Source organism: Sciurus vulgaris (assembly GCF_902686455.1).
Source record: "Sciurus vulgaris genome assembly, chromosome: 18".
In the NCBI taxonomy this organism is placed as follows: Eukaryota; Metazoa; Chordata; class Mammalia; order Rodentia; family Sciuridae; genus Sciurus; species Sciurus vulgaris.
In genome coordinates, this window is record NC_136479.1 from 2,018,695 (window position 1) to 2,045,415 (window position 26,721).

The window sequence follows — 26,721 nt, forward strand, 5'->3', positions numbered from 1 at the left end:
CGCGCTCGCGGGCGGGCTCGGGCGGTAGCGGCGCGAGCTCGGCGATGGGGAGCGGCGGCGGTAAGTGCGGGCGGCTGGGGGCTCGGGGCGAACGACTGGGCGCGCGGGCGCCTGTCACCGGAGCGGGCGCGTGATCCACCGCGGCAACGCCGGCGTGAGCCCCCAGCCCGGGCCGTCCGCGTACCTGGTCGCGCGGTTTAAATACCCACCCGGCGCCCGCGCCTCTCGCAGCAGCGTTTCCGGGCCCTGTTCCTCCGCGGCGACGATTTAGCTTTTCCGCAGAGCAGACGACTTTGGCTGCTCTGGGGAGTCCCGAACCCGTGGGGCGAGCAGCCGGGACGCGGCGGTCCCCGCAGCCCGCGCGCCTGCGGACCGCTCTCTCCGGCCAGCCGCCTGGGCTTTCCGTCGGCGGGGCGCAAGCTTCGCCGGGGCCTGGGGCGCGTGAGGAGCTCGGCCAGCCCGAGCTGCGGTTTCGGTTGTTATAGTGGCTGTTAACATTCCAAGTGTACGTTCTAGAACAAACGAATGAGGAGACTTTGATGGTAAAGCCGGGGTGATCCTTGGGAACTAGCCTCCTTGGGCGTAGGTTTGGCCTTGGCAGTACCGTTGAGTTGCTCACTGGAAGATCCAGGTCGAGGCGGAGTGGGCACTCGTGAGAAGAGTCCTGATTCACGGGGCACCCACTTTTCTTGGGGGTGGAGGGAGGATGGGTGGAAAGACAGGTAAGTTAGTACACAGGGAAGTCGGATGTTGAGGTTCCTGTCAAGGGCTTACATTTTCCTACAAAATAAGGAGTAAAGCCACTGCCTAGAATAGGAAGGGGTTGCTGGAGTGGGAGCTGGAATGACCCACCCTAGGAAGAGAGTAAGAAGAACTCATCTGAGAAGCATAGCGGGGTGGCAGAGGGCCTGTCTCATCTTTCATGTTTGCGGATATGTGGGTCTAGGGCTTGTGCTCAGATTTCTACCACCTTGCCGAATAGCTGTCAACCCATTTTCCAGAGGTGGACACTAAGGCTCTGACTGAGCAGCTCTGACATCCTCAAAACTGAGGCTTAGACCAGGAGTGCCCTGGTTTACAAGTCCTTTGCTTCATTGCAGGGCTGACCCTCCTAATTTAGGCTCCAAAACCAGAGTTCAAACCCACAAATCCTTATTGAACGTTTGCTTTTTAATCACGTGTAAATAGAAGCAAAGATATCCAATAAGGATCCTAGGGGCATTCCTGGGAGTGAAATTTGAGGGAAACCCTCCTCACCATTGGCTGCTTTCCCCCCTTCCTGGTTATCATGAGGGCCCTGGATCAGAAAGTTTCCAGTAGCCAAGTTATATGATACCTGTTATTCACCATGAATATTTGTTAGAATTAAATGATTGATGATGTCTTCTGTAATTTCTATAGTGACACTCATTTATTTAGTTTAGGTTTGGGACTAGTCGGTTCCTTGTTTTGTGGTGCAGGGACAGAAACTGTTAAATCATCTCCATATATAATTTTTTACCTCATCAAGGCTTCTTCTTTTTTTTTTTTTTTTTCCTTAAGTGATCCACTGTAGGTGTGCCAAGTGTTTTTGTTATCCTTCCAAACGAAGAATAAGAAGGAGACCCAGAAATCTAACCATCTTGAGTCTCCCAGAAGATGTGCTCTTTCACATCCTGAAATGGCTTTCTGTTGGGGACATCCTTGCAGTCCGAGCTGTAAGTCACCAAATGAAAGCAATAAAGCAGTCACACCATGGCTGATTACAACATCAAGGCATTGTGTTCTTAAATGTCAAAATAAAACTTTGGCTACAGAAGAGAACAAAGGAAACAAGGGTGAGGGTGCTAATAGATGCTCGAGGACATTCTAGTTGGAGGACTAGTACAGTAAGACTTGACTCCATTCAATGCAATGTTTATTTCAACAGAGAATGTATCCTCTCTGGCAGTAATATTTAGGTCTCTTAAGAAATAAGATAGTATTAAAAAGGATAAAAAATAAACCAGGTATGGTGATGCATGCCAGTACTAATGACTGGCAGGCTGAGACAGGAGGATTGCAAGTTCAAGGCCAGACTCTCAGCAATTTAACAAGGCCCTAAGCAACTTAGCAAGACCCTGTCTCAAAATAAAAATATGAAAAGGGCTGCAGCTGTCGTTCAGTTGGTAAAGCACCCCTGGGTTAAATCCCTGGTACCAAATAAATAAAGGATAAAAATATGTTTTTGAGGACAAATTGTAACAATGCTGAAGTGAACTCTATAAGTTATTTTGGAACTACAACCTCACTTGCACGACTTATCTTAGGGTGTACAACAAATTGGCGGGAAAACTTCAATAACCCATTTCCTGATTCCCAAAGCCACCTCCATTGTGGTTATAATATACCTGGGGTACTGTGTTCCCAATGGTAGTAGAGACTTTATGTTGCTCACCTGTGCTCAGGTGCTTGGACTGGGTATTTCCTATCTGGAAGTTCTGGGTCCCACCCGAGTCTGCCACCACGGTGTCAGTCTTTTCCTTGAGTCCCTGTGGCCAGTCTTTAAGCTGCGTAAGACAGGGTTTTGTCTTGTTTGCAGTCCTTTAGTCACTTTCCACAGTTCTTTCAGGTATAGACCTTTGCAGAAATGTCATTCCTCCTTTCTTAATCTGGGTGTTTGGTCTTCCCTTCCTGGGCCATTGTACCTCCCCCTTTAGAACTTCAGAGAAACTCATTTCTAGGCTCTGTTTTCCATGCAGAGCAACATTATTTTTACACATAGAGACTGGATCCTTTACTGCTTGGATAGGACAGAGACAGGACATCTTATGGTTGTGTCCTGTCTTCAAGAGTCCCCAGGAGCAGGGCTGTTGGGCATCCACTCAGTAATTCCTCCGACTTCTGTTACTCTGCAGGTGCACTCCCACCTCAAGTACTTGGTAGACAACCACGCCAGTGTATGGGCATGTGCCAGCTTCCAGGAGCTATGGCCTTCTCCAAAGAACCTGAAGCTCTTTGAAAGGTATCTGAGCACCCTGAGAATGAATGGCTTAATTTCTTCCTGCCTTTGGGCCTCTTGATTTGCCAGGTGTATCCCAAGACCTGATTCAGAAACTATTTTCCTGTTGCTGTCTTTCCCCGACTATTTCCTCATCTCCTAAGGAGTGACCCAGAGCTGCTGACCTCATCCATTGAGCCGTACCACCTCCAGCAGGCCACTTCATTGCTCATCCTCTATGCCTGCTGTGCTTCCAGAGGGTCCCCCCCAGGGCCTGGGACTTCTTCCCATTTAACTCAGATATGAGTCACCCACCTATGCAAGTAATATTCAGCCTTTTCCTTTGTTCAGAACCATGTGATTTCAGTCCTGTTGAATTTCACTCACTGACTGATCTAATCCATCTGCTGGAGTTGTGAGCCCAGGGACTAGCGATTAGGCCTACCATGCAAGAACACTAATGGTTTCAGAGGCTGCCCTTGGAACCAGGTGGCTCAGCTTAATCCTTCCCATTTAATAAACTGAGAGGTGGGCATGATGGCACACATCTATGATCCTAGCAACCCCAGGGGTCTGAGGCAAAAGGATCACAAATTCAAGGATAACCTGAATAATATAGTGAGAACCTGTCTCAAAATTTAAAAAGGGCTGGTAGTGTGGTTCATTGGTACAACACTGTCTAGTGTGTGCAAAAAAAAAGAACAAACCCAGAAGCCAGTTACAGTGGTGCACACCTTTAATCCCAGGCACTTGGGAGGCTTAGGCAGGAGAGTTGAAAGTTCAAGACCAGCCTCAACAACTAAGTGAGACCCTAAGCAACTTAGCAAGACCCTGTCTCAAAATACAATGTGACTGGGTACTTGGCTCACCCAGTAACATCCCCACCCCCTGCCAAAAAAAAAAAAAAAAAACTATACCCATCAGCAGTCATTCCCCCTTTTTCTCACACCTTCTCAAATCCTAGACAACCCCTAATCTATTTTCTTACTCTATTGATTTGCCTATTCAGGCCATTTTCATATAAATGGAATCATAAAATATGTGGTCTTTTGTGACTAGTTTTTCACTGAGCATAATGTTCAAGGTTAATCAATGTTATGGCATGTAATGGGTCATTGATACTTGATTACATTTCATTAAAAATTCAATTCAGAAAGCAAGTATCCCAGCTTCAAATGCTGTGGTGGTATATCACCTTTGTGACTTAAAAGTCTTGTGTTCTTTGTTCTTAATGTTCTAGGGCTGCTGAAAAGGGAAACTTTGAAGCTGCGGTGAAGTTGGGCATAGCTTACCTCTACAATGAAGGCTGTAAGTCCTGGGCCCCCTTGAATGTTGGCACTTTAGGTAAACATGAGCTTGGGGCCCTGGAGAGACATTCTCAGTGATGTCGTTTAGTCGCTCTTCTTGCTGTAACTGCTCTCTCCTCGTAGTAGCTTGTGCCCAAAGCTGCCCTGCGAGGGACCCATTGGTACTTTAACTTAGGTCCCAAGAATCTCTTCTTATTTTGGCAAACCCTTGAATTTTTGTCAGCAAAGAATGACTTTGAGCCAGATACCACGTGCGCCTGTAATCCCAGCAGTTTGGGAGGCTGAGGCAGGAGAATTATGAGTTCAAAACCATCCTTAGCAATTTAGTGAGGCTCTAAGCAACTCAGTGAGACCCTGTCTCCAAATAAAATATGAAAAAGAGTGGGGATGTGGCCCATTGTGAGCGTCCCTGGGTTCAATCTCTAGTACCATAAAAAAGAATGACTTGAGTAGAGCTTCAGTATGGAAGCTGCTTGGGGAAGTCAGCCGTTCCCCTGACTTCCTTCATAGCCCATGTGTGGATATAGCTCCTCTCCTTTGTGAAATTTCAGACAGAGATCAGTGTGCCTACTTCCACAGGGTGTCAGTAACAGGCAGCCATGGTTCCATGCTGGAGGCGGGTCAGACCTGCCTGACCTCATGCTAGGATTTCTGTGCCCCTAAAGGCTGGGTGCTGCTTAAAAGACTTTGGTGCAGGCTTCTCTTCTGCTACTTCTTGCTAGTCTGCTGGAACTCATATACCCTAAGGAGGGAGCGCAGTCTGCTTTCCATCTCCCAGGACACATAATGATTGGATTATAGCCCACCATTCTCCTGCTTCTAAAAGATATGGTGTTTTGCCAAGTTAATCCCTGCCCTTGGCCAGCTGACAGGACTGTTGTAACTGATGAAACCCATGAGCATCACCCTCCTCCAGGCTCAGGAGAGGGGAGATTCTGCCTGCTCCCAGCTTCCTGTCAGAGAGCCGTTCCCAGAATTGTGTACCTACAGTATACAATTCAGTGATTTTTTTTCTTTTTAGTATATTCACAGAGTTGTGCAAACATTGCCACTGTAATGTTAGAATGTTCTCATCCCCAAAAAGAACCCTTCCCCCCAACCCATAAGCAGGAGGTTAGGGAGGGAGAATGGGCTGAAGCCTGTGGGGCACACCTTCCCTTGTCATTAGAGTCCAGGCTTCCAGAAGGACTCCAGCAGGGTCCTGAGATCACCAAGACAACCTGACCCACTCTAGACCTGAGCAAAGCAGGGGAAGAAGGATGGAGTCCCCATCCTACAGGGCTTTTCTCTCCTAAAACACCAGCAGTTTTTCTCTACAGTGGGCTTGAGCTTTTAGACTTTCCAAACAGACTGTGAAGAACCTTCCTTATTCTATCCCCAGTAACAACCTGGGTTCTTTGACAGTGTCTGTGTCTGATGAGGCCCGTGCAGAAGTGAATGGCCTAAAGGCCTCTCGCTTCTTCAGCCTGGCAGAGCGACTGAATGTGAGTGCCATGCCCTTCATCTGGCTCTTCATCCGCCCGCCATGGTCAGTGTCTGGAAGCTGCTGTAAGGCTGTGGTCCATGAGAGTCTCAGGGCAGAGTGCCAGCTGCAGAGAGTAAGTTCTGGCAAGGGGCAGCACCTGATGTCCACCTGGCAGGGTCCTAGGACACAGGAAAACCCTGAGGTAGACCCTGTGGACTGTAAAGTCAGAACCTACAGGAAGTAGAGGTGCAGAAAATTGAGTGCAGGTGTAGGGGAGGTGTCTTGAACTGACCACAGAAGAGGAGGTGTGAAGACCGGGGATGAACGACAGGGCTCTTGGAAGTGTTGGCACCTGGAAACATAGGACCAAGACTGCCTGAAGCAGCCAGAGCTAGAGGCTAAAACTGGGGTGTGGTTCCCTGTGTAAAGTTGGCGGGGTATGGCAGGGCTGGGAAGGGTGGCCCCCTGGCAGTTCTCTTTGCAAGGAATCACACTTCTTTCTCCTCCTCCTCTTTTTATTTTTAAGACTCACAGAGCATCCATACTGCATTGCTTGGGAAGAGTACTAAATCTTTTTGAGGTTAGTCCGGTTGTTTGCTGCCCTTGGACTTTGCTGTGTTTGTTACATCCCTGACCAGGATCCAGGAAGTGCATGAAAAGCAGCAGAAGGGGGCATCCAGGGTCAATGCAGAAGCCAAACCTGTCCCTGAGAAGCTGCCTGGGGCTGGACAGTGGACCTGTTGCGTGGTCAGGCTCCTTGGGGCCATGAGCATTGAGTGGTCAGAGGCCCAGCCAAGCAGGCGGAACTCTTCTACAGCATGTGGTGCACACGGCCCTCTGTGCTCCTGAGGGCTAACAGGCTTGGTGCTCAGTAAGCCCCCTCTGCATCAGATTTAGGGAAGTGGTGCTTCTAGTAAAGCATCAGGGAGGGCTGCAGAGGGTGAATGAGGATGTGGATGAGCCCCAAGAGCCGCCAACACCACCACCCAGGCCATTTGGAATATTTCCTTTGGCAGCGACATGAAGGGAAGCCTTGGGTATCCCAGAGCTGAGCAGGGAACCTGCAGACCCACCCACACACAGACCTCCAGGAAAAGCAAGGCCAGAGCTCTAAGTGTGTACTTCTTAATTGTCAAGAGACATACCTTCAGAGCAGCCATTCCCACCCTGACTTAGCTAACTCTTGTGTTACCGCAGAATGTGTAATGGCAAGGTGCATGGAGCAGGAGGAGGGTGGCTGGTGGATCACCTCAGTGTGTGTGATGGCGAGGTGCATGAAGCAGGAGGGTGGCTGGTGGATCACCTCAGAGTGTGTGATGGCTAGGTAACGGAACAGGAGGTGGCTGGTGGATCACCTCAGAGTGTGTGATGGGTAGGTAATGGAGCAGGAGGAGGGTGGCTGGTGGATTGATAAGAAAAGAACCAGCTGTGCTTGGTCTTACTCTAGGATGAAGAGAAAAAGAAGCAGGCCCGTGACCTGTTTGAAGAGTCTGCTCATCAGGGGTGTTTGGCCAGCTCATACCTCCTCTGGGAGAGTGACAGAAGGATTGATGTGAGTGGACCCACATCTGGGAAGAAGAAAAGATGGAGTTGTGTTGGCCAGAGACATTCTCCAAACTGGCCCTTGGACTAGGCTCTATGGACAAAAGAAGATGCTTTGACAGCGTCTGGCCTCTTGGCCACCAGGAGCTGCTAGGCAGCAGTCTGCTCTCAGCACTCCAGAAGAAAATTTCCTTCATTTGGGGATAAAAGGCTGGAAAACCAGCACAGTTGGGGACCTGGGGATGAGGGAGGAGACATTTCAGAACCCATGGGTTAGTTGTTGAGTTCCTCCCAAGTCACAGCTGTATACAGGCAACTTTTCCCTGTTGCAGGTGTCAGATCCTGGACGATGCCTCCACAGCTTCCGGAAACTCAGAGACTATGCTGCCAAAGGCTGCTGGGATGCACAGGTGATATGGAGTGCTGGCATTTCCCCTTACATATTTGGGACAGAACTGCCTAGTCTCCACACAGGAGACAGGGATACAGTAAGATTGGTCCAGGAGCCTAGGGAGAAGAGCTCATCTCTGCCCATCTCCAACCTTGTCTCTTAGGCTAAGCACTGTATCACTGACCTACCCTTCCCACATTCCCACCTTAAAAAATTTTTTTTTTAATTTGAAACTGGGCATAATGGCACACCCATAATCCCAGTGATTTTGGGAGGCTGATGATAACAAGTTTAAGATCAGCCTCAGCAACTTTGTATGGCCTTAAGCAACTCAGTGAGACCCTGTCTCAAAAAGGGCCGGGGATAGGTCTCAATGTTCAATCTCTAGTATCAAACAACAACAACAAAAAAATTATTTTGATGCAAGATTTCTTTAAGTTTCCTAGGGTGGCCTCAAACCTCTTGCCTCTTATCTCCCAGGTAGCTATGATTACAGGCTCCACATGCCTAGCTAGCCTCTTAATTTTAAATGTTGGTGGGCTATAACTATCAAGATCATACTGCTAACGCCGGAAGGCCATCCCATAAGTAACGCTTATCTTGACAGTGCCAGTGGAGTCTGCCTGAGGAGTGTGGTGTGTGGGGTACTTTCCTATCTTTAGCACCTAGCCCTGCTCAAGTTATTCAGCCAGGAAATCAAGGGTTTGTAGTTGGCATTGCCCAGACTCTTCCCTTGCAGCCATAAAGTCACTTTAGGACAAACCAAACAAGGTCCTCCCTTGCCAAGCAGGTGGAAGCTTTTTCTTTTTTTTTTTTTAATTTATTTTTTTGTAAACAGATGGGATACATGTTTTTGTTTGTACATGGAGTAACAGCATACCATTTGCATATTCATTCATTTACATAGAGTAATGATGTTTGATTCATTCCGTTATTTTTTTTCTCCCCCCTCACCTCTCTTTTCCCTCTATACAGTCCCTCCTTCCTCCATTCTTGCCCCCCTCCCACCCCCCATTATGTGTCGTCATCCGCTTATCAGTGAGATCATTCATCTTCTGGATTTTTGAGATTGGCTTATCTCACTTAACATGATATTCTCCAGTTTCATCCATTTGCCTGCAAATGCCATAATTTTATTATTCTTTATAGCTGAGTAATATTCCATTGTATATATATACCACAGTTTCTTTATCCATTCATCAATTGAAGGGCATCTAGGTTGGTTCCATAGTCTGGCTATTGTGAATTGAGCCGCTATGAACATTGATGTGGCTGTATCTCTGTAGTGTGCTGATTTTAAGTCCTTTGGGTACAGGCCGAGGAGTGGGATAGCTGGGTCAAATGGTGGGTCCATTCCAAGTTTTCTAAGGAATCTCCACACTGCTTTCCAGAGTGGCTGCACTAATTTGCAGTCCCACCAGCAATGTATGAGTGTACCTTTTTCCCCACATCCTCTCCAACACCTATGGTTGCTTGTGTTCTTGATAATCGCCATTCTAATTGGGGTGAGATGGAATCTTAGTGTAGTTTTGATTTGCATTTCTCTTATTACTAAAGATGGTGAACGTTTTTCCATGTCTGTTGATTGCTTGTACATCTTCTGTGAAGTGTCTGTTCATTTCCTTAGCCCATTTGTTGATTGGGTTATTTGTATTCTTGGTGTAGAGTTTTTTGAGTTCTTTATATATTCTGGAAATTAGTGCTCTATCTGAAGTATGAGTGGCAAAGATTTTCTCCCACTCTGTAGGCTCTTTGCATTGCTGATAGTTTCCTTTGCTGAGAGAAAGCTATTTAGCTTGAATCTATCCCAGTTATTGATTCTTGCTTTTATTTCTTATGCTATGGGAGTCCTGTTAAGGAAGTCTGATCCTAAGCCGACATGTTGAAGATTTGGACCTACCTTTTCTTCTATAAGATGCAGGGTCTCTGGTCTGATTCCATTGTGAGTTGATTTTTGTGCAGGGTGAGAGATAGGGGTTTAGTTTCATTCTGTTGCATGTGGATTTCCAGTTTTCCCAGCACCATTTGTTGAAGAGGGGAAGCTTTTTCTTATTACCCACCACCCTGGTGCTACAATCATCTACACTCAAACCCTAGGAACGAAGTCACAAATGCATAGATGGCCCACGCTGATGTGTCACAGAACATTGCAACATTCATGTCCAAAAAGGTAGTCAAAAGATTTACAAGAAACATAATTCTACAGAAGCTCTAGATAATCTGTGAGAGTAGTAAGACTTCACTGGATGTTCTGAGGGCTCAGTAGATTCTCGAGAGGAGAAACACAACCAGATAAAAAGTAGAATAACTTTTAACCTTGCTACTAGTCAAAAGAGTGCACCTTTAAATGAAATGGCTTGGGCTGATTGCATTAGAAATTGTATTTATTCTGTGTGTTTTTGAGAAGCTAGCTAGTAACTCCTGGGAATAGATACTTTTAGCAATAACAGTTTTCGTGTCAGTGAGATAAAGGAAGTGTTCCTCTAAGTGGTATAAAAATTAGTACAGGTCTTTCAGGCGGCAGGTGGAGTAAAAGGTCATAGCTGCTCCCATGGACTCACCAGGCGAGGAACTCCTTGTTCCTAAAATACGTGGAAACAAGAGGTGGACTGTGCCTGGAGTTTAACATAAGGAAGCATGTCATCATTGAGGGGGGGCAAAGAAAAGATGATATGTGTGCATGTGTGCCTGGGCAAAAAATGCCTAGAAAAATGTATAAAAATAGTTGATGGTTACCATATGAGGTCTTAGTGGGTGCTGGGTGATTACATGCTAAGTGCTGGTCCAGACAGTTAATGTACCATTTTATGAAAGAAGAAACCAAGGTGCAGGAGGTCTCCCAGTTTACCTGAGGTCACACACAGACCCAGGTTGTAGAGCCAGGTTGTCTAAGACCCCAGCTGAGTCTTGTCCTCTCATAACGCAGCCTCCCCCTAGAGTGCTGGCTCACCTGTGGATGAGCAAAAGCACACGTAAACTTTTCACAAAGAACATCAGCAGGAGACGGAAGTTGGCTGAGGACCTGCACTAGAATGGGAAGGCAACTCGTGTCTGTTACCCATCTTTTGTTCCTCTTAAAGATCTTATCATATGCTGTATCACCTGTTCAAAAGAGAGTAACCCTGAAGATGGTAGTCCCAGGGTGAGGCCTTAGGCAGCATGTACACCTGGGCCTGGTTGTGGTGCACCTCCTGCTCATCTTGTACTTGTCTTCCGGTCCTCAGCTAGCGCTGGCCAAAGCCTGTGCAAACGGAAGCCAACTTGGATTAGAAGCTAAAGCCTGCAATGAGATCGTCTGCCAGCTGTTCCAGGCCTCTCAAGCCATCAGTAAGCAGCAGGTCTTCTCCGTGCAGAAGGGCCTCAATGACACAATGAGGTGAGGCACTCTTGACCCAGAGGCAGAGTGATTCCAAGTCACCTCTCACAGGGCAGCATGATGTTCCCTTTCCAGCCTACCAGGACCCCTTTCCCATTCCTGTGCTTGTGCACGCTCTAGAACCAGTACTGCTTAAGCTATCCAGGACTTTGAGAAAGTAATTATTCTACTCCACTCTTTCCAGTTATCTTTTCTAAGCCATAGACTATGTTCAACCATTTTAAAATGTCTTTCAAAAATCATGGGAGTGTCTGAAACCGAAACTTACATGGGCTCCCACTGCTTATGCATGATAAGCTACTGCTGACCTGTAGCTCCAGCCCCTACAGACTTTTTTTGGTATAGCTTTTCTCTCCAAGCATCATCATGTTTGGGGAAACTTGGCGGCTGACCAGGCCAGGCTGGACCTAGGAGCTACCAGGATCCTGGTACAGCCTGCTTCTTGCAGGGCCTCCAAGAATGGGCAATAACACTCTTTTATACTAAATCACAGAAAGTGTTAGAGGGTAGAATAAATAGTGAATGATTTTAAGCTTGTGCATAAGATTTCAAATACATTTTCAATTTACAGTGGCTCCTTCTAGGAGACAATGTCCACATAAGTGCTCAGCAGACATTTATTTAAGAAATGATCCTCCCTTCCCTGGAGAGGCTTGATGTCTCATACATCTGTGCACAGACACACGACCTCAGAGATGCACCCCCCAGTAGTGGCATCAAGCTGGAGCACCTTTGCATTCTGGGGCTGTGGTTGCCCACCACCCTCCACCCACTGCTCTCAGCTCATTCCTCCTTCTCTTGGAAGGAATATGCTGGAAATGCCTTCTAATCCCAGGCTGCCGCTTTGTCTTTTTTTTTTTTTTAAATTGTTGATATTCATTTTATGTGTGGGGTAGGGATGGGAGATTGACACGGATTTAACTTACTTTATTTGAAGTACTGGGGATAGAAACTAGGGGCATTTCACCTATAGTGCTACATCCCCAGCCCGTTTAAAAATTTTCAGACAGGGTCTCCTAAGTTGCCCAGAGACCCTGTCTGAAAATTGCTCCAGAGTGCTAGGATTACAGTAGGATTACAGGTGTGCACCAGCACACCCAGCTAATTTTAATCATGTTAAAGTGTGCAATTGGGTCTGGGGTGTGACTTAGTAGTACAGTACTTGCCTAGCATGTGTGAGACAGTGGGTTCAGTTCTCACCACCACATAAAATAAATTAATAAAATAAAGGAAAAAGAAAAGAAAAACATATCCTTTAAAAAAAAAAAAATTAAAAAGATAAAGTGTACAATCCAGTGATCTGTTTTAGAAATCAGATTCCTTTCCCCACACCCACCCCCACCCCCCAATACTGGGGATTGAACCCAGGGGCTCTCATCACTTTTATTTTGAGACATGCCTTGTTATGTTGCCCAGGTTAACCTCAAACTTGAAATCATCCTGTCTCTGCCTCCCAGGTACCTACAATTACAGGTGTGTGCCACTGTGCCAGGCTTAGAAGTCAGGCTCTTAAGCTCCTTAAGTCCATCTGCTCAGGGTAGCTTCCTAGTCTGTTCAGTCCTGACTGGCTTAAACCAGTACACCTGACCCTTGCATGCTCTTCCTTCTGGGAGGAAATAAAGAGGCTTATCTGCTCTCCCAGCCTACCTTTTTGTTACCTCAGCCCATCTCCCTCTCCTTCCCTCCACATCTGAGGTGCTTCAGGGCTGACCTTGGAACCCTTCCATTTCTGTCTCCATGGTGTCCATCATTCCTTCTCTTGCTTTCTGCTGACTTGGTTTGCTCTGCTTTAAGGCAAGTGTCTCCTTCATTCAGAAAGGAGTTGACCGTGTTCAGATATCCTGGCAGCATTCTTTTGTGATTGTGGTCCTGGTGCCTGGGTTTAGTCCCCTGGTGGAGAGGGACAGCGTCTGTCAGCCCTTGGGCATCCATCCTTGTTGTTGGCTAAGTGAACCATGAGGACACCAGTGCAGGGACTCAGTGGCTCTTGCTTTAGGTGCATTCCTGGCTCTTTGATCCCTTGCAGAGCACTGTTATAAATAAACCAGTTGGGAGCATTTGGGTGTGTAGAAGAGCCAAAGCTCTTCCACCTTTGAGAGACTTTTCTCTGATTCTGAGAGCTATGATCCAACCCCAGCCCTTGTCCACTCTACTTGGCCCCCTTACCTGCATACACCAAGGGTCAGGCTCCTCCAGTGCCACAAACCTGAGGGCTGACTTTACTCTAGGAAGAGGCCTCAAAACACTTGTATTTGTGAGTGCCAAGAATGTGCACACCTAGAGATTGGGGTTGTGGCTCAGTGGTAGAGCCCTTGCCTAGCATGTGTGGGGCACTTGGGTTCAAGTCTCGGTTCTGCATATAAATAAATGAAGGAAAATGAAGATCTATCAATATCTAAAACTATATTAAAAAAAGTGCACTCCTAGAGGTGGGGGCAGGTTGCAGAGATGTGGGAGCTCACCAGCCTCTAGGAACAGCTGTGGGGCTGGGACCCATGGAGTCTCCCCAGCTCTCTGGAACATGGCGTCTCCAGCCTGGATTCCTGGGTATACCAGTGATTTTACAAATGGCCAGCTCAATTGGTCAGGCAGGAATTGGAGTTGGGACATGTAGGGAAGCTTGTCCTAGTTTTCAAGGGTAGCTCTTTTTCCACAGGTACATTCTGATTGACTGGCTGGTAGAAGTTGCCACCATGAAGGACTTCACGAGTCTTTGCCTTCACCTGGCAGTAGAGTGTGTGGACCGCTACCTGCGGAGGAGGCTAGTGCCCCGGTACAAACTCCAGCTACTGGGCATTGCCTGCATGGTCATCTGTACCCGGTGAGAAGCCCATTAATCCAGTGGCAGAGTGTGTATGTGTTGGCCCTTACTAGATTCAGAGTGTGTGTATCCTTTCTGTGCTGATGGCTTGTTCTTAAAGGAAATGAGTCTCAAAATGGAGCACCCAAGCTAGGTGTCCTCCACCTGAGGACACAGCAGAATTGACCCTTAGCATGTGGTGGCCACTGTGCAGGGCATCCCAGCACATGGTCTCAGGACCCAGAGTGTGAATTCCCATCAGGCACAGGCTGGACCAGGCTTCCCCCAGCTTCTGAAATCAATGGTGTCAGGGAAGGTCATAGTTGACTGTCCTTATCCTTAGTCTTCAGAGTTCACAGGAAGAACAACACTCTGAGGTCAGGTTCTCAAGTCTGTGTGGTCAGAGTTTCCCACAGTCCTGGGGTTGGAGAGTCCCCAATTGACACCTTGGCAGAGCCCAGTTCCACTTTATGGACATCATTCAGTAGCGAGGTGCATCCAAACAAGCAGCCTGGCAGTCCAACTTTTCAAATTGAACCACTTTACGTTTTACCCAGACTTGTCTACCTTTAACTGATCCTGATCACCCTGGTTTTATCATTGGGAGCAGTACAGGAGTCTCACAATCCATTTTTCATTTTCTTGTTTTCCTAAATTCACCATCCCTGGCATTTCCTCTAGGAAGTGCATTATTCCAGGGCCACTGTCCTTGTCAGTCAGGGCTGGTAGGTAAGGGTTAGGTTTAGTTGCACTCAGCAATAGTGTTAAGAATGTATCTTTTCTTTTTTTCCCCCAGTACCAGGGATCGGACCCAGGGGCACTTAACCACTTATCCACATCCCTAGCTCTTTTTTATATTTTATTTAGAGACAGGGTCTTGCTGAGTTACAGGGCCTCACTAAGTTACTGAGGCTGGCTTTGAATTCACAATCCTCCTGCCTCAGCCTCCAGAGCTGCTAGGGCGAATGCTCGTTGACTGAGCTACATTCCCAGCCCTTTTTTTATTTTTCAGTTTGAGACATAGTCTTGCTAAGTTACTGAAGCCGGCCTGGAATTTGCAGTCCTCCTGCCTCAGCCTCCCAAAGTGCTGGGATTATAGGTATACACTACCATGCCTGACAAGAAGCAAGTATTCTTGTTTTTTTGGGGGTACTGGGGATTGAACTCAGAGGCACTCAACTACCACGCCACATCCCCAGCCCTTTTTTCTATTTTATTAGAGACAGGGTCTCGCTGCATTGTTTATTTCCTTGCTAAGTTCCTGAGGCTGACCTGCTGACTGGGACTATAGGCATGTGCCACCACACCAGCTCATTTCTCTTTTGCGTGGCAACCTCAGAGGGTCCAGGGTCTCTGGGGCGGGTTGGTTTCATGAGGTCATTGAGAAACCCTAGCTCCTATCTTTTTCTCTGTTGCCACCTGCAGGGACTGACTGCCTTTGTCCCCATGATCCCCATAGTTTCTGTGTCTTCCTTTCTACCCAACTTAGTCACATGGCCACATCTAGCCATGATGGGAACTGTCAGTTCTGAGCAGGGTCATAGTGCCACAGAAGGAGGGACACAGGCTTCAGGGTCAGTGAGCACACCCCACTACACCCCATCCAGGGCCCTCTACAGGTGTTTCCTTGGACCTGACTCACTTCCTGGGTCTTCTGACCAGAGATGCTGAACTGCCTCCCTGGATCTAACAGCACAGTTACATCAGTGCAATCTAAGATAAAAGTTGTTGGATGATAGACAAGCAGATAATAACTGCTTAAAAAGGTCCTCCAAGCCCAGATGCATCAGCTCCGTCCTGTGTAGCACCTGTTCCCTACCCGTCCTACCAGTGCATCCATCCTTTAGCCATCTGTGCCCTTCACACTGGCAGCATATCCCCCATCCTCTCTGTCAAGCAGTGACAGGCTTGCAAATTGCAGTCTCAGGATAGAGCAGTGCAGACTGGGCCACGTCCACTCTCGGCTCTCCTTCAGAGCTGCTGGAGTAGTGTGATTCCTGGGTCAGTGCTGGCAGACAGTAGCGAACAGGGTGCCCACCTGCCTCTAGGACAGTCAGCATTCTATGTCCAGATCCATGTGTTTTCAAACAACCTCTGGGCCCTTTGCCTCCAACTTCCGGTTCTGTGGCTCACCTATCTTCTAGGTTTAAATCGTTTGTAGTCACTTGATAGACACTGTCAAAGGATGGGGCAGAGGGATATAGCTCAGTGATAGTGTACTTTCCTAGTATGCATGAGATCATGGGTTCAGTTCCCAACTGCAAAGGAAAAAAAAGGTAGGGCAGATCCCACTGCTAAGGTGGTCAGACAAGTGGACGATGGTATCACTCGTGGGGACCTTCTGCAGAGACATCTATGCCCAAATCCCTCTTTCCAGCACCTTCTGACTATCCCCTCCTTAAGGCTCCTCTTCTGCTGTAGGCAGCTGGATTCACTGTGGAGTCTCCTTTTGTCACCAAAACCCAAAGGCATTGTGTCTTCCCTACCTTGAGGCCTCCTAGAGCCTTCGGCCCTCCTCAGCCACACCCCTGCCTTGGGAAGTGGGCTCAGGGCCATGACCCCATCTCCACATTCCAGGTTCATCAGTAAGGAGATCCTGACCATCCGGGAGGCTGTGTGGCTCACAGACAACACGTACAAGTATGAGGACCTGGTGAGGATGATGGGAGAGATCGTCTCCACGCTGGAAGGGAAGATTAGGGTACGTGCCTGACGGGGTGGGCCAGGGCATCTGTGCTGTGGCCAAAGTCAGCACAAGGCTCTGACTGCAGTGCATCCGCATATGCCTTGATGCGTTGGGTCCCACACCCACCTCCCTTTCTATCTAGATCCCCACTGTGGTTGATTTCAAAGAGGTCCTGCTGACGCTGGTCCCTGTGGCACCCAGAACCCAGCACCTGTGCAGCTTCCTCTGTGAACTTTCTCTGCTACACACCAGCCTGTCTGCCTATGCCCCAGCCTGCCTGGCCTCTGCAGCTCTGCTCCTGGCCAGACTAATGCACCAGCAGAGTAAGGAGTGGCCCCTCCTGGGAGGTTCCTGACCTCAGGGAAAGCTCTCATAGGAGTGGGTGGAGGGACCAAAAAGAGAGTATTGCCTCTTAAATCCTGGAAAAGGACCAGAGGCAGCTCAGGGTGGTTCTAGCTTAAGTATTTCTCAGTTTTGACAGTGTGGATAGTCTGTGTGGTCTTCTCAAAACCATTTTTTTTTTTTTTTTTGGTGCTGGGGATAGAACCCGGGCCTTTGAGCTTACGAGGCAAGCACTCTACCAACTGAGCTATCTCCCCAGCCCTCAAAACCATTTTAAAGGGACTGCACCCTGAGCTCCAGGAATCTCTACAATACGATGGCAGTGTGGGGTGGGAGTGGCAGATGGCGGTCTCATTCCCAGCCTGCTCTCCTCCGCAGCACAACCCTGGACCAGTCAGTTGTGTGACCTCACCGGGTTCTCCTTTGAAGACCTCATTCCCTGTGTCCTGAGCCTTCATAAAAAGTGGTGAGTCTGTGTGGAAACAAGGCTTCCAACCAGACTTTTCCAGAGTAGGGTGGTGCTTATGTACCATCGAGGCCTTTGCTTCTTCACATGACAGCTGTCAGTCAACCCACAGATCTCCCCACAGTGAGTTTCTTGCAAGAAAAGTCTTCCTCAGAGTCGATGTTTTCAGACCCCAGCCCTGTGCTGCTCATTTCCCTCATTCTTCTTAGAGGTGGATCCTCTGTCTTAAGGAGGAAGAGGGAGCCAATAGACAAGGCTCCTGATGACCAGTTCCGTCTGTGCCTGTCTCCATGCTGCTCTGACGGATCCTCCCTCCCCCTGCCTCCACTCCCACGCTCCAGATCCACTGCCCTGCCGCCTTCCCACGTGTGCACCATTAGGTCTCTGGGCACTTCCCTCAGCCTCCATGGTCCACACCCGGTTCACTCCGTACAGTCCATGATCCTCTCCCAGGCCAGGTGCAGGGGAGAGGCCAGCACAGGCTGTACAGGATGACCATGGAGCCTGCAGAGAAAGCAGGCAAGCAGAGGCTGGGGCAAGAGCCTGGCTTCCCCTAAAGGAAGCATCCTGGGGTCTGTGGGCAGCCAGGTCTTAGGCAGAGGGGAGCCATGTTGGGCACGTGCAGACCAGTGGTTCTGCTGGCTTGAGTAGAGGGTTGTGGGGTCTATGTACTGAGTGTGCTTCTGCGTGGGGCTCCTTCTCTTCCCTTCTCACCTGCACTTTGAGACTTGCTCCTCCCACTCTGCAGCTCCCCTGTTCCTTTTTGCCCCGCTTCCTTCGGTCCTTTGTCTTTCACCTGTTCCTCAAATTGTGTTCTCTGAGAGACTTAACCAGATTCAGACCACATCTAAACTTTGACCCTGGGCCCCAGTCCAGACTGCCAGTGTTTCTGAGCTGCTTGGTCTCCTGGTGGCGTGTTCTTCCTGTAGGTTGCATTTGTGCTTCTTGCACCAGGCCCAGTCCTGTCTTGTTCATCCCTACCACCTCCCAACTCTGTGGTCTGACACATTTCCATGCACTCTCGGGAACCTTGGTCACTCCCCAGGCTACCTCTTACAATAACAAGGCAGCCAACTCTCAAGAGCACGTCCCCTCTGTTGTGCCAATCCTGAGTCTCACCCTCCAACTTCTAGGATTAGATCAGAACTCTGTAGAGTGACTCTCTGTCCCTCCGACCAGCCCCATTTTGCCCACCTGCCCTTTCTCCTCCACAGTGTTCCATTCATGGGGACCGGTGGGGCTTTTCTCAGGGTTTGGCATGTGCTTTGGCCCACCCTATTTTCCCAGACCCTATAACTGATGAATGAGGAACCAGGGTGACAGCTGAATGGCCAATGTGTCTACCCCCCAGCCTCCACTTGCACTGAGAGCACAAATCATTACCTGATAGTGGCTCCCAGGAGGTGTTGCTGGGCTGTGTTGATTCTTTTCCCCACAAAGGCGATTTTGTTGTTTTTCTTGTTTTTGGGGGATTGAACCCAGTGCTCACATGCCAAACACATAACCAACCACTGAGCTATGCCCCTAGTCTATTTTACTTTTCAAATTGGTTCAATTGGAAACATTTATTTATAAACTAAACTTCCCCCGCCCCCCATACCAGGGATTGAACCCAGAGGTGCTTAACCACTGAGCCACATCCCCAAACTGGTTTTCTTTCTTTTCTTTTTAATTTTGAGAAAGAGTCTTGCTCAGTTACTCAGGGCTTCACTAAGTTACTGAGGCTGGCCTGAAACTTGGCAATCCTCCTGACTCAGCCTCCTGAGTCACTGGGATTATAGGTGTTTGCCAGCACACCCAGCTAAATTCTTTTTTAATGGACAACATAACTCTGAGAGTCCACACAACCATCACCTCTACCAATTGTAGAAAATTTTCATCACCCCTCAATAAAAACCCTGACCCTTTACCTCTAACCCTTCAGTTCTCCCAACCTCCTCAGCCCCTGGCAGTCTGCTTTCTGCCTCTGTGGATTTGCCTCTTCTTGATGTTCTGTATATGCATCCAGACCCTAGACATATGCCGCCATTTTTGCCTGGCTCCTCAGAGTGACCATGATGTTTTCCAGGCTCATTTTGCAGTATGTGTTGGTGATTCATTTGTTTTTTTCTTTTCTTAATCTTTCTTTCTCTCTCTCTCTCTCTCTTTTTGGCAGTACTAGGGATTGAACCCAGGGCCATGCTAGGCAAGTGCTCTACTGCTGAACTAAATCCCCATCCCTCCTTTTATCATTTGAAATTTTGAGACAGGCTGTCACTGAAATTGCTGAGGCTGGCCTCAAACTTGCAATCCTCCTGCCTCCCAAGTCTCTGAGACTACAGTAGGCATGTGCGACCACTCCTCAGCACTTTGATTTCTTTTTGAGGCTGAATAAAGTCCACTGTGTGAATGGACCACTTTTGTCTGTCCATTCATACATCCATGGTACTTTCGCTATTCCCCTTCTTGGCTGTTGTGAATGGTGCTGCTGTTGCTGTGAACATACTTAGCAAGTTCTTGTGTGGCTGTGGTCACGCTGGGACTTACGGAAACTGTGCTTGACCATTTGAGTTTCTGCCAAGCGCTTTTCTAAGGTGACTGCACTGTGCCACTGGGCTGGTGGTGGAAGCTTGTGTCCCTTCCAGTTCAGGAAGTTGGACTAAAGCTGGGGCTGGGGTTGCTCATGGGTCCTCTTCCATGTCCTTTTCCAGCTTCCATGATGATGCCCCCAAGGACTACAGACAAGTATCTCTGACTGCCGTAAAGCAGCGATTTGAGGACAAGCGCTATGAAGAAATCAGCCAGGAAGAGGTGCTGCTTCTCCGTGGCCTGGGTATCTGCAGGGTACCCTGGAGGGCGGGCTGCCCTGGCCTCGGCCTCACTGACTCTGCCTCCCTTCAGGTACTGAACTACAGCCAGTTGTGTGTGGCCTTAGGAGTGAAGCAGGAGAGTCCAGAGCCCCCATCTTGCCTCAGCACAGGAGAAATTCACACCTTCCTCAGCTCTCCCTCCAGTAGGAGAACCAAACGGTGAGTCTCATCCTGGTTCAGGCTGTGTGATGGAAACCTGGCCCCTGCACTCCAGCTCTGAATTCCCTCACTGATGCAGCTGTCCAGGATGCTTCTAAGAAGCAGCAGCAAATACCACATGCAAAGAAACTGCCTTGAAGCCAGGCGGTCTGCTCTCAGGCCTGATTCTGAGCTTCACTGCCTCTTTATCCTGGCTTCCTTGGGGCAAGACGGTCCTGAGCTTGCTTGATCAGCCTGAGTCTGGGCCCTGCCTGTACTATTATTTGCCAGCCTGCACTTCTCTACTTTATGATGTTATTCCTGGCATTAGGGTCATAATCTGATTAACGCTCTCATCGCTACCTCCCCTCCCCATCCCCTCCCTCTGTCTGTGTATATTCCTATTTATTCCTGTTTCTCTTCTAATGCTAATACCTCCTCTCCCTCCCTTGCCCACCTGAAGAACTCCTATTGATCCTGCAAAGCCCAGATAAGTGTGACTCTCTCTGTCAGCCCTGCCTTTATGACTCCTCAGTGCCTATGCCCCTTGAGTATCCTGAAGGCTGGCCCAGGGTAGCTGGGTCATCACTGTCACAACACAGGGCCAGGTCAGGCCACCTCCATGACTGTTCTGTGGGAAGTGGGCCCCTGGCTAGATCCCTAAACTCTGGGAACCCTAAGGAAATAGCTGATTTAGAAGCAGACTAAGCCCCGGTCCTGCTGCTTCCTCCCTGAGACGCACAAGAGCACCTTCTCCTGCATCAAACCCAGGAGACCTGAGTCCTCCTGAGAGGGCTCCATTTACATTTTATTCTGCGGATGGCACCCTGACTGTCCAGGGATGGGGTCACCACAGGGACCAGCAGACACATGCATCTGTGCCTTGATGGGTGGCATCCTTGGCCCCTGCCATTTGCCCAGCCCCACTGTGTCAAACCCGCTTCCCAGACTCCCTGGAGCCCTCTCAGTCTAACAGGAGACCTGCCACAGGCAGCCCCCAAGGTCAGGAAGCAGAAAGGCTCAGAAGTATGGCTGCATCTCCCAGGGACAGGTCTGCGCTCCAGCTTCCAGCCTTGACCCCAGGTGGGCAGCATGCTGGCACTGCCCAAGAAGAAGCTATCCCTGTTGTCTTGCCCAGTGCCAGACCATGCACTACCCATGTCTTACATAACCAGCACCCTGGAGGGTTGCATCATGCTGCCAGTCTCCAGAGGGCGAGTAGTTGGCCCAGGGCCCCATAGCCAGCAGGGATGAACCCAGGTTCACACCCAGGCTGGGGCCTGGCTTGGGCTAATGGTCCTTCCCCCAGGGCTTACACCAACCCTTTCAGAGCACAGGGTGAGGCCCAGGGCATGCAGGTAATTGAGGCAGGGGCTGAGGACTGGGTTGGGCCTTCAGATGAGGCTGCCTGTGACCAGGGCCTTTGAACTTTTCCCTACCTCACAGGAAGCGAGAGAACAGCCTCCAGGAGGACAGGGGCAGCTTTGTCACCACCCCTATTGCAGAGCTGTCCAGCCAGGAGGAGACACTGCTGGGCAGTTTCCTTGACTGGAGCCTAGACTGCTGCTCTGGATATGAGGGTGACCAGGAGAGTGAGGGAGAGAAGGAGGGTGATGGTGAGTATGTGGCCACGCTGTGCAGAGGGACATCATGCGGGAGCCCCATGTAGAGGGCCTCAGCACCACCTCCTGCCACGTCCCTACCTGCAGGAAAGCCTGGGAGGCAAGTCCTCAGCACCACAGCCCGGGACAGCCTGGGGTGGGATGGGGCCTTCCCATGGGCCTGGAGATGATTTAGGCAAACTCTGTGTCCAGCTCCAGCTAGGTCTTGGCTCTAGGACCTTGCTAGGGCAGGGGCAGATAGATACCCTCTCTGGAGTCCTGGTGAGATCTTTCTCGAACATTGAGATGTGCCCACATGGTGTACAGAAGCCCTGCTCAGCAGGCCACAGAAGATTCTGTCCCCCAGCCCAGCCTGGGAGGGTTTCCTGTTGCTTTTCTAATCACTTGCAATTGTGTCTGTTGGTGGACTAAGTGGTTAGCTGGCCAATTTGTCACCTTCTGCCCGCCCAGCTTGAGAGAGGCATGTCACCCTCAGCTCTCACCTGAGCCATGTAAGGAACTGCATTCAGATAGGGGACATTTGTCCTGCACAGAATGTTTAAACTGTCCTGGCCGGAGCTGGAGCCTGAGCTGCTGGGTTCTCACTGGGCAGAGGGTTACCCCTGATGTTCAGGCTGAGGCATGACCACTGTCCCCCTCTCTCTGACATTGCCACAGTGACAGCTCCCAGTGGTGTCCTTGATGTCACCGTGGTATACCTGAACCCAGAACAGCACTGCTGCCAGGAATCAAGTGATGAAGAGAACTGCCAGGAGGACAGGGGACACCAGGTGCCTGGCACCCAGACACCTCCAGCCCAAGGGCCCAGGCCTCTTCTCCACAGCAGGAGGGATCCTGACAAGGACGTCACAACCTCGGGGTACTCCTCTGTCAGCAGTGCGAGTCCTACAAACTCAGTGGACAGCAGCTCAGGGGGCCCTCCCCACTCTACCTCAGTGCTGTCCCTGGGCAGCAACTCAGACACACAGCCTTGCCACCATCAGGCCAAGAAATCATGTTTACAATGTCGTCCCCCAACCCCCCCAGGGAGCAGTGCTCCCGAGCACCAGGTGAAGCGGCAAAACCTGTCCATGCACAGTGGCAAGGACATGAACTCGGGCTTCCTGAAGCTGTGAGTGTGTGTGTGTGTGTCTGCCACAGTGAATGTTTACTGTGGGGGGCGGGTGTGGACACTGGACAGGTGCTTTGCAGACCCTGGGCAGCTGTCAGAGAACAGGGGCAACTCATGGGCACTGAGTTTCTTCCTCCAGGGAGGTCCCATGTGAGCCCTCAAAATGTCAAAATCAGAGTGAAAACTCAGCTCTTTGGAAATTCAGCCTCGATCAATCATGCCGCAGCATGTGAGACCTATCCTTACACCCTCCTTTGTTCTGCTATCTCAGAGCAGAAGCCCACGTGTGTCCTGCTTTTACCAGCATTGGCCCACTGAGTCCCATGCCAGGAACCAACAGCTTTCATGTGACCCAGGTGTCCTGGCACAGCTCACAGCTCTGAGCACACCACTGTGCCCTCACCCACCTCGGCCAGGCTGGGATAACCACTCCCTTCTGGGCCGTGGGTCCCATGGTAAGGCAACCTGTGACCCTGTATAATGATGTGGACTGCAGTGTGAACACGGGGTGTGGGGACCCTGAAGCCTAGGCCACAGGCTCCCTCACTCCAGCACTTCGAGCTCATTTTATAAATCTGCCCCTCCTCCCAGAGTGGTCTGTCTCATGGTGTCCATGTGAATATCTCTCTTTGCACTGAATTTATGAGCCATTCTTCTCCTGTTTCTATTTCTAGATTTCTTCAAAATGAAAATTTTTTAAAAAGTTAAAATATAGGGTGGGTAAAAGCAGAGAGCAAAGAGATGTTCCCAACATTATTTAGGCTCAAATAGAAAGAATGTGTGACACTAGCCCTGTGGTGCTATCCTGGCACACTATGCAAATAGAACTTTTCCAGAGAGGTTAGCCAGAAGAAAATGGAAAAGTCATAATATCTGAGGTGATCAAGAGGAAGAAAATCAGAGGGCTTGCTGATAACTGCAGATCTGCTGTGGATTCCAAGCTGGCCAGAGTTGGGGCTTCCTACTTTGAAAACGGCCAGGGTGGAGCTCAGTGGTAGAGCACTTGCATGTGAGTATGCTTGTGAGCCTCAGGCATCTGCTCCAACAGTGCCTGAGGAGCCAGCCAAGGCCCCCTCTGATCCTAACCCTGACCCTACCAGAGTACTTTTGTTTCCTTTCAAATGTTAAAAAGAACCACTTGGTCAATTTCCCCAAATCCTCTTGAACCAGAAGTACAGGGAAAGGGGGTATTGGTAGTGGCTTTGCTGTGTGTGTGTGTGTGTGTGAGAGAGAGAGAGAGAGATCACTGTGGCTGCTGTCTCTTGCTACTGTAAAAAAAATTCTGAGCACCCTGGGTGGGGCATGGTTGGATGAGGAGAGCCTAGGTGCTGGAATTGTAAACCTGTCCTTTCCACCATGTGCCCCTGGCATATGTGAGCCTTGGTTTCCTCATCTGAGATGGGGCAATGATAACCTACCTCACAGGGGTGTTGTGAGGATTAAATGTGATGGGGACAGTGGCACGGGAGTGATGCACCCTTAATTGCCTTACCCCTCATGATTGCCCTGATGAGAATCCCAGCTTTGGGTGGACTCAGTTTTCTGTCTTCTCCCAGCCTGCACAGAAAGATAAACACTCCAGGCCGGGCCTGGAACCACCTGATTTGTATGGGTTTCACTGTCTCCCTGCCCAGGACCTGACAGTCACCTTGGTGCCTCCTGACTGCACTCCTCTGTTCTCAGCAGTGTCTCCCCACAGTCCTCCCCCAGATGTTCCCTGGGTCACTGAGTGCCTTGTCCAATGCCCCCTCTCTTCCCCACTGCCAATACTGCCCAGGCTTTTGCAGCAGCATATGCCCATGGCTGCCTCCTGGAACACTGACCTGCTGGATGTTCTCAGGGCAGCTTCCCCTCCATACCCCCTCCCCAATCTTGAGTCATTTTGCCAGGTCCATTGTTCTATGCGCTGCATGCTCCTTCACTTCATCCCCCTATATCCAGGTATCTACCTGAAACCTCCCTGGATGTCACTACTACCCTACCTCCAAAAATGAACACTTCCTCCTCCCATGTCCTGATCTTAAGTCATCCTCACTGGTTCCATGTGCTTGACCTTGTGCTAGGTAGGTGGTCCTGGGGTCAGCAAGACAGTGCCTCCCTGGTTTAGAGTTGCCTTTAATAGGAATTGTAAAGACATAAAGCCAATAGACCCTGGCGCAGTGGGGCAAGCCTCTAATCCCACTGACTCAGGTGGCTAAGACAGGAGAATTCCAAGTTAAAGGCCAGCCTTAGCAATTTAGCAAGGCCTTTAAGCAACATGACTGGTTAAGTGCCCAGTGTAAGGAATCCCACAAAAGCCACACTGGACATGGGAAATCACATGAGGGAGTTTATTAAGCAAATAGTGTCTCCCTCCAGGGTAAGAGAGAAAATGAGAGGAAAAGAAAGGGAAAGAGAAAGTGTGCATACTAGAGAGCAGAAAAGCAAGGAGGAGAAAGGCAAGAGAGAAAAGACGGCGGTGAAGCTATCTTTTAAGAATCCCGCCAGGCTAACGGGACCAATATCCGAGGAGGATACTTGCAAGCTGACTGATGAACCAATGGCTAGCGAGGATGTTCACAGACTGACAGGAGTTGGGAGGCGGGGAAATGGCTGCATCGGAAAGGGTGGGGAGAGCAGCTTTGTACATTACATTCCCCCATTTGTTTTTATAAGAAAATCTTGTTCTCTAGTTCTTTCCCACCTTATCTCTCCTTCCTGCCTAAGTGACTAGGGCTGGTTGTGCAGGTGAGATGTAAAAAGTCCATTCTCCCAGGGGCAGTCTTCAGCTTCCAGACTTCCAGAGGCAGATGTTTTCATGGACTTCATTTCCTCAATTTGACTGATCCTCTACTTATACACTAACTGCTTATCCCCAATTCTGGCTTCATTCACCCCTTTAATTTTAGGAACTCCTTTACTGCTGTTGGGAAAGAGGGTCGATAACCGCTCTGGCTTCTTCGAGGTAAAAGGGGGCAGCATGGGGCAATCAGTTTGGAGTTCCCTTTTTAGAAATCAGGTTAATTGAGGGGGTCCATGGTTGAAGCCTGGTTGGGGAAGAACAGGTTGTAAAGGCATCTGGGGGTGGGTGCTTCTATGAGAGAAGAACAAAAAGACATGCGTACTGCAATGAGATAAATAAAATATAAATGTTGCAGAATCTGGAACATGCCAATGCATATCATAAAGATGACAGAAGTCAATAATTCCTCACCAGGGGGAGGAAGAACTGAGAAGGCCTAGCAAAGGCTGTAGAGGACAAGGCCTTTATTTGGGAAGTTTAACATTGTCCAGGTTATCAGGAATGTAAACACAACATTTAGTAGAGATACTAGCAAACAGATTAAGCCTACCTGTGTCTCTAGGCCTTAAACTGACTAACTTCTGACTCTGGCAGTTTCTCCTGATAGTTATCAGGCACATTTGCCTAAGAATCGCTCTTTTGTAGCTTCCAGTCTTTATTCTAGTGTACATCTTAAGTTACATTTAACTATTATTTCTTTTAAGTGCCCAAGAATGGCTACATTTTTGTTTTAACTGTTTTGCTAGGTGTTTAAGATCAAGCTGGTCAAAGTGACCTGTTCCTGTCAAAGAGTCAGCTGAGTTCCCACAGGGGTCACTCATAGAGAACTTGAGAGCCTTAGCTTTAGTGCTGTCCGTTAGGCAGGGTCTCCTCGATGAGGTGGCT

At 49.2% G+C, this 26,721-nt stretch overlaps 1 protein-coding gene across 1 annotated transcript; it reads left to right on the forward strand.

Moving 5' to 3' along the window:
• CCNF (cyclin F) lies at window positions 1-26,429 on the forward strand. The gene is made up of 17 exons (XM_079120300.1): window positions 1-60; window positions 1,543-1,697; window positions 2,877-2,983; window positions 4,200-4,267; window positions 5,671-5,864; window positions 6,258-6,311; window positions 7,179-7,283; window positions 7,606-7,683; window positions 10,889-11,040; window positions 13,697-13,861; window positions 16,418-16,541; window positions 16,669-16,849; window positions 17,247-17,334; window positions 20,025-20,124; window positions 20,215-20,342; window positions 21,768-21,937; window positions 22,601-26,429. The coding sequence occupies exons 1-17, from the start codon at window positions 45-47 to the stop codon at window positions 23,056-23,058; spliced, it is 2,343 nt and encodes a 780-aa protein (XP_078976426.1). The 5' UTR covers window positions 1-44; the 3' UTR covers window positions 23,059-26,429.
• The last annotated feature ends 292 nt before the right edge of the window (window positions 26,430-26,721 follow it).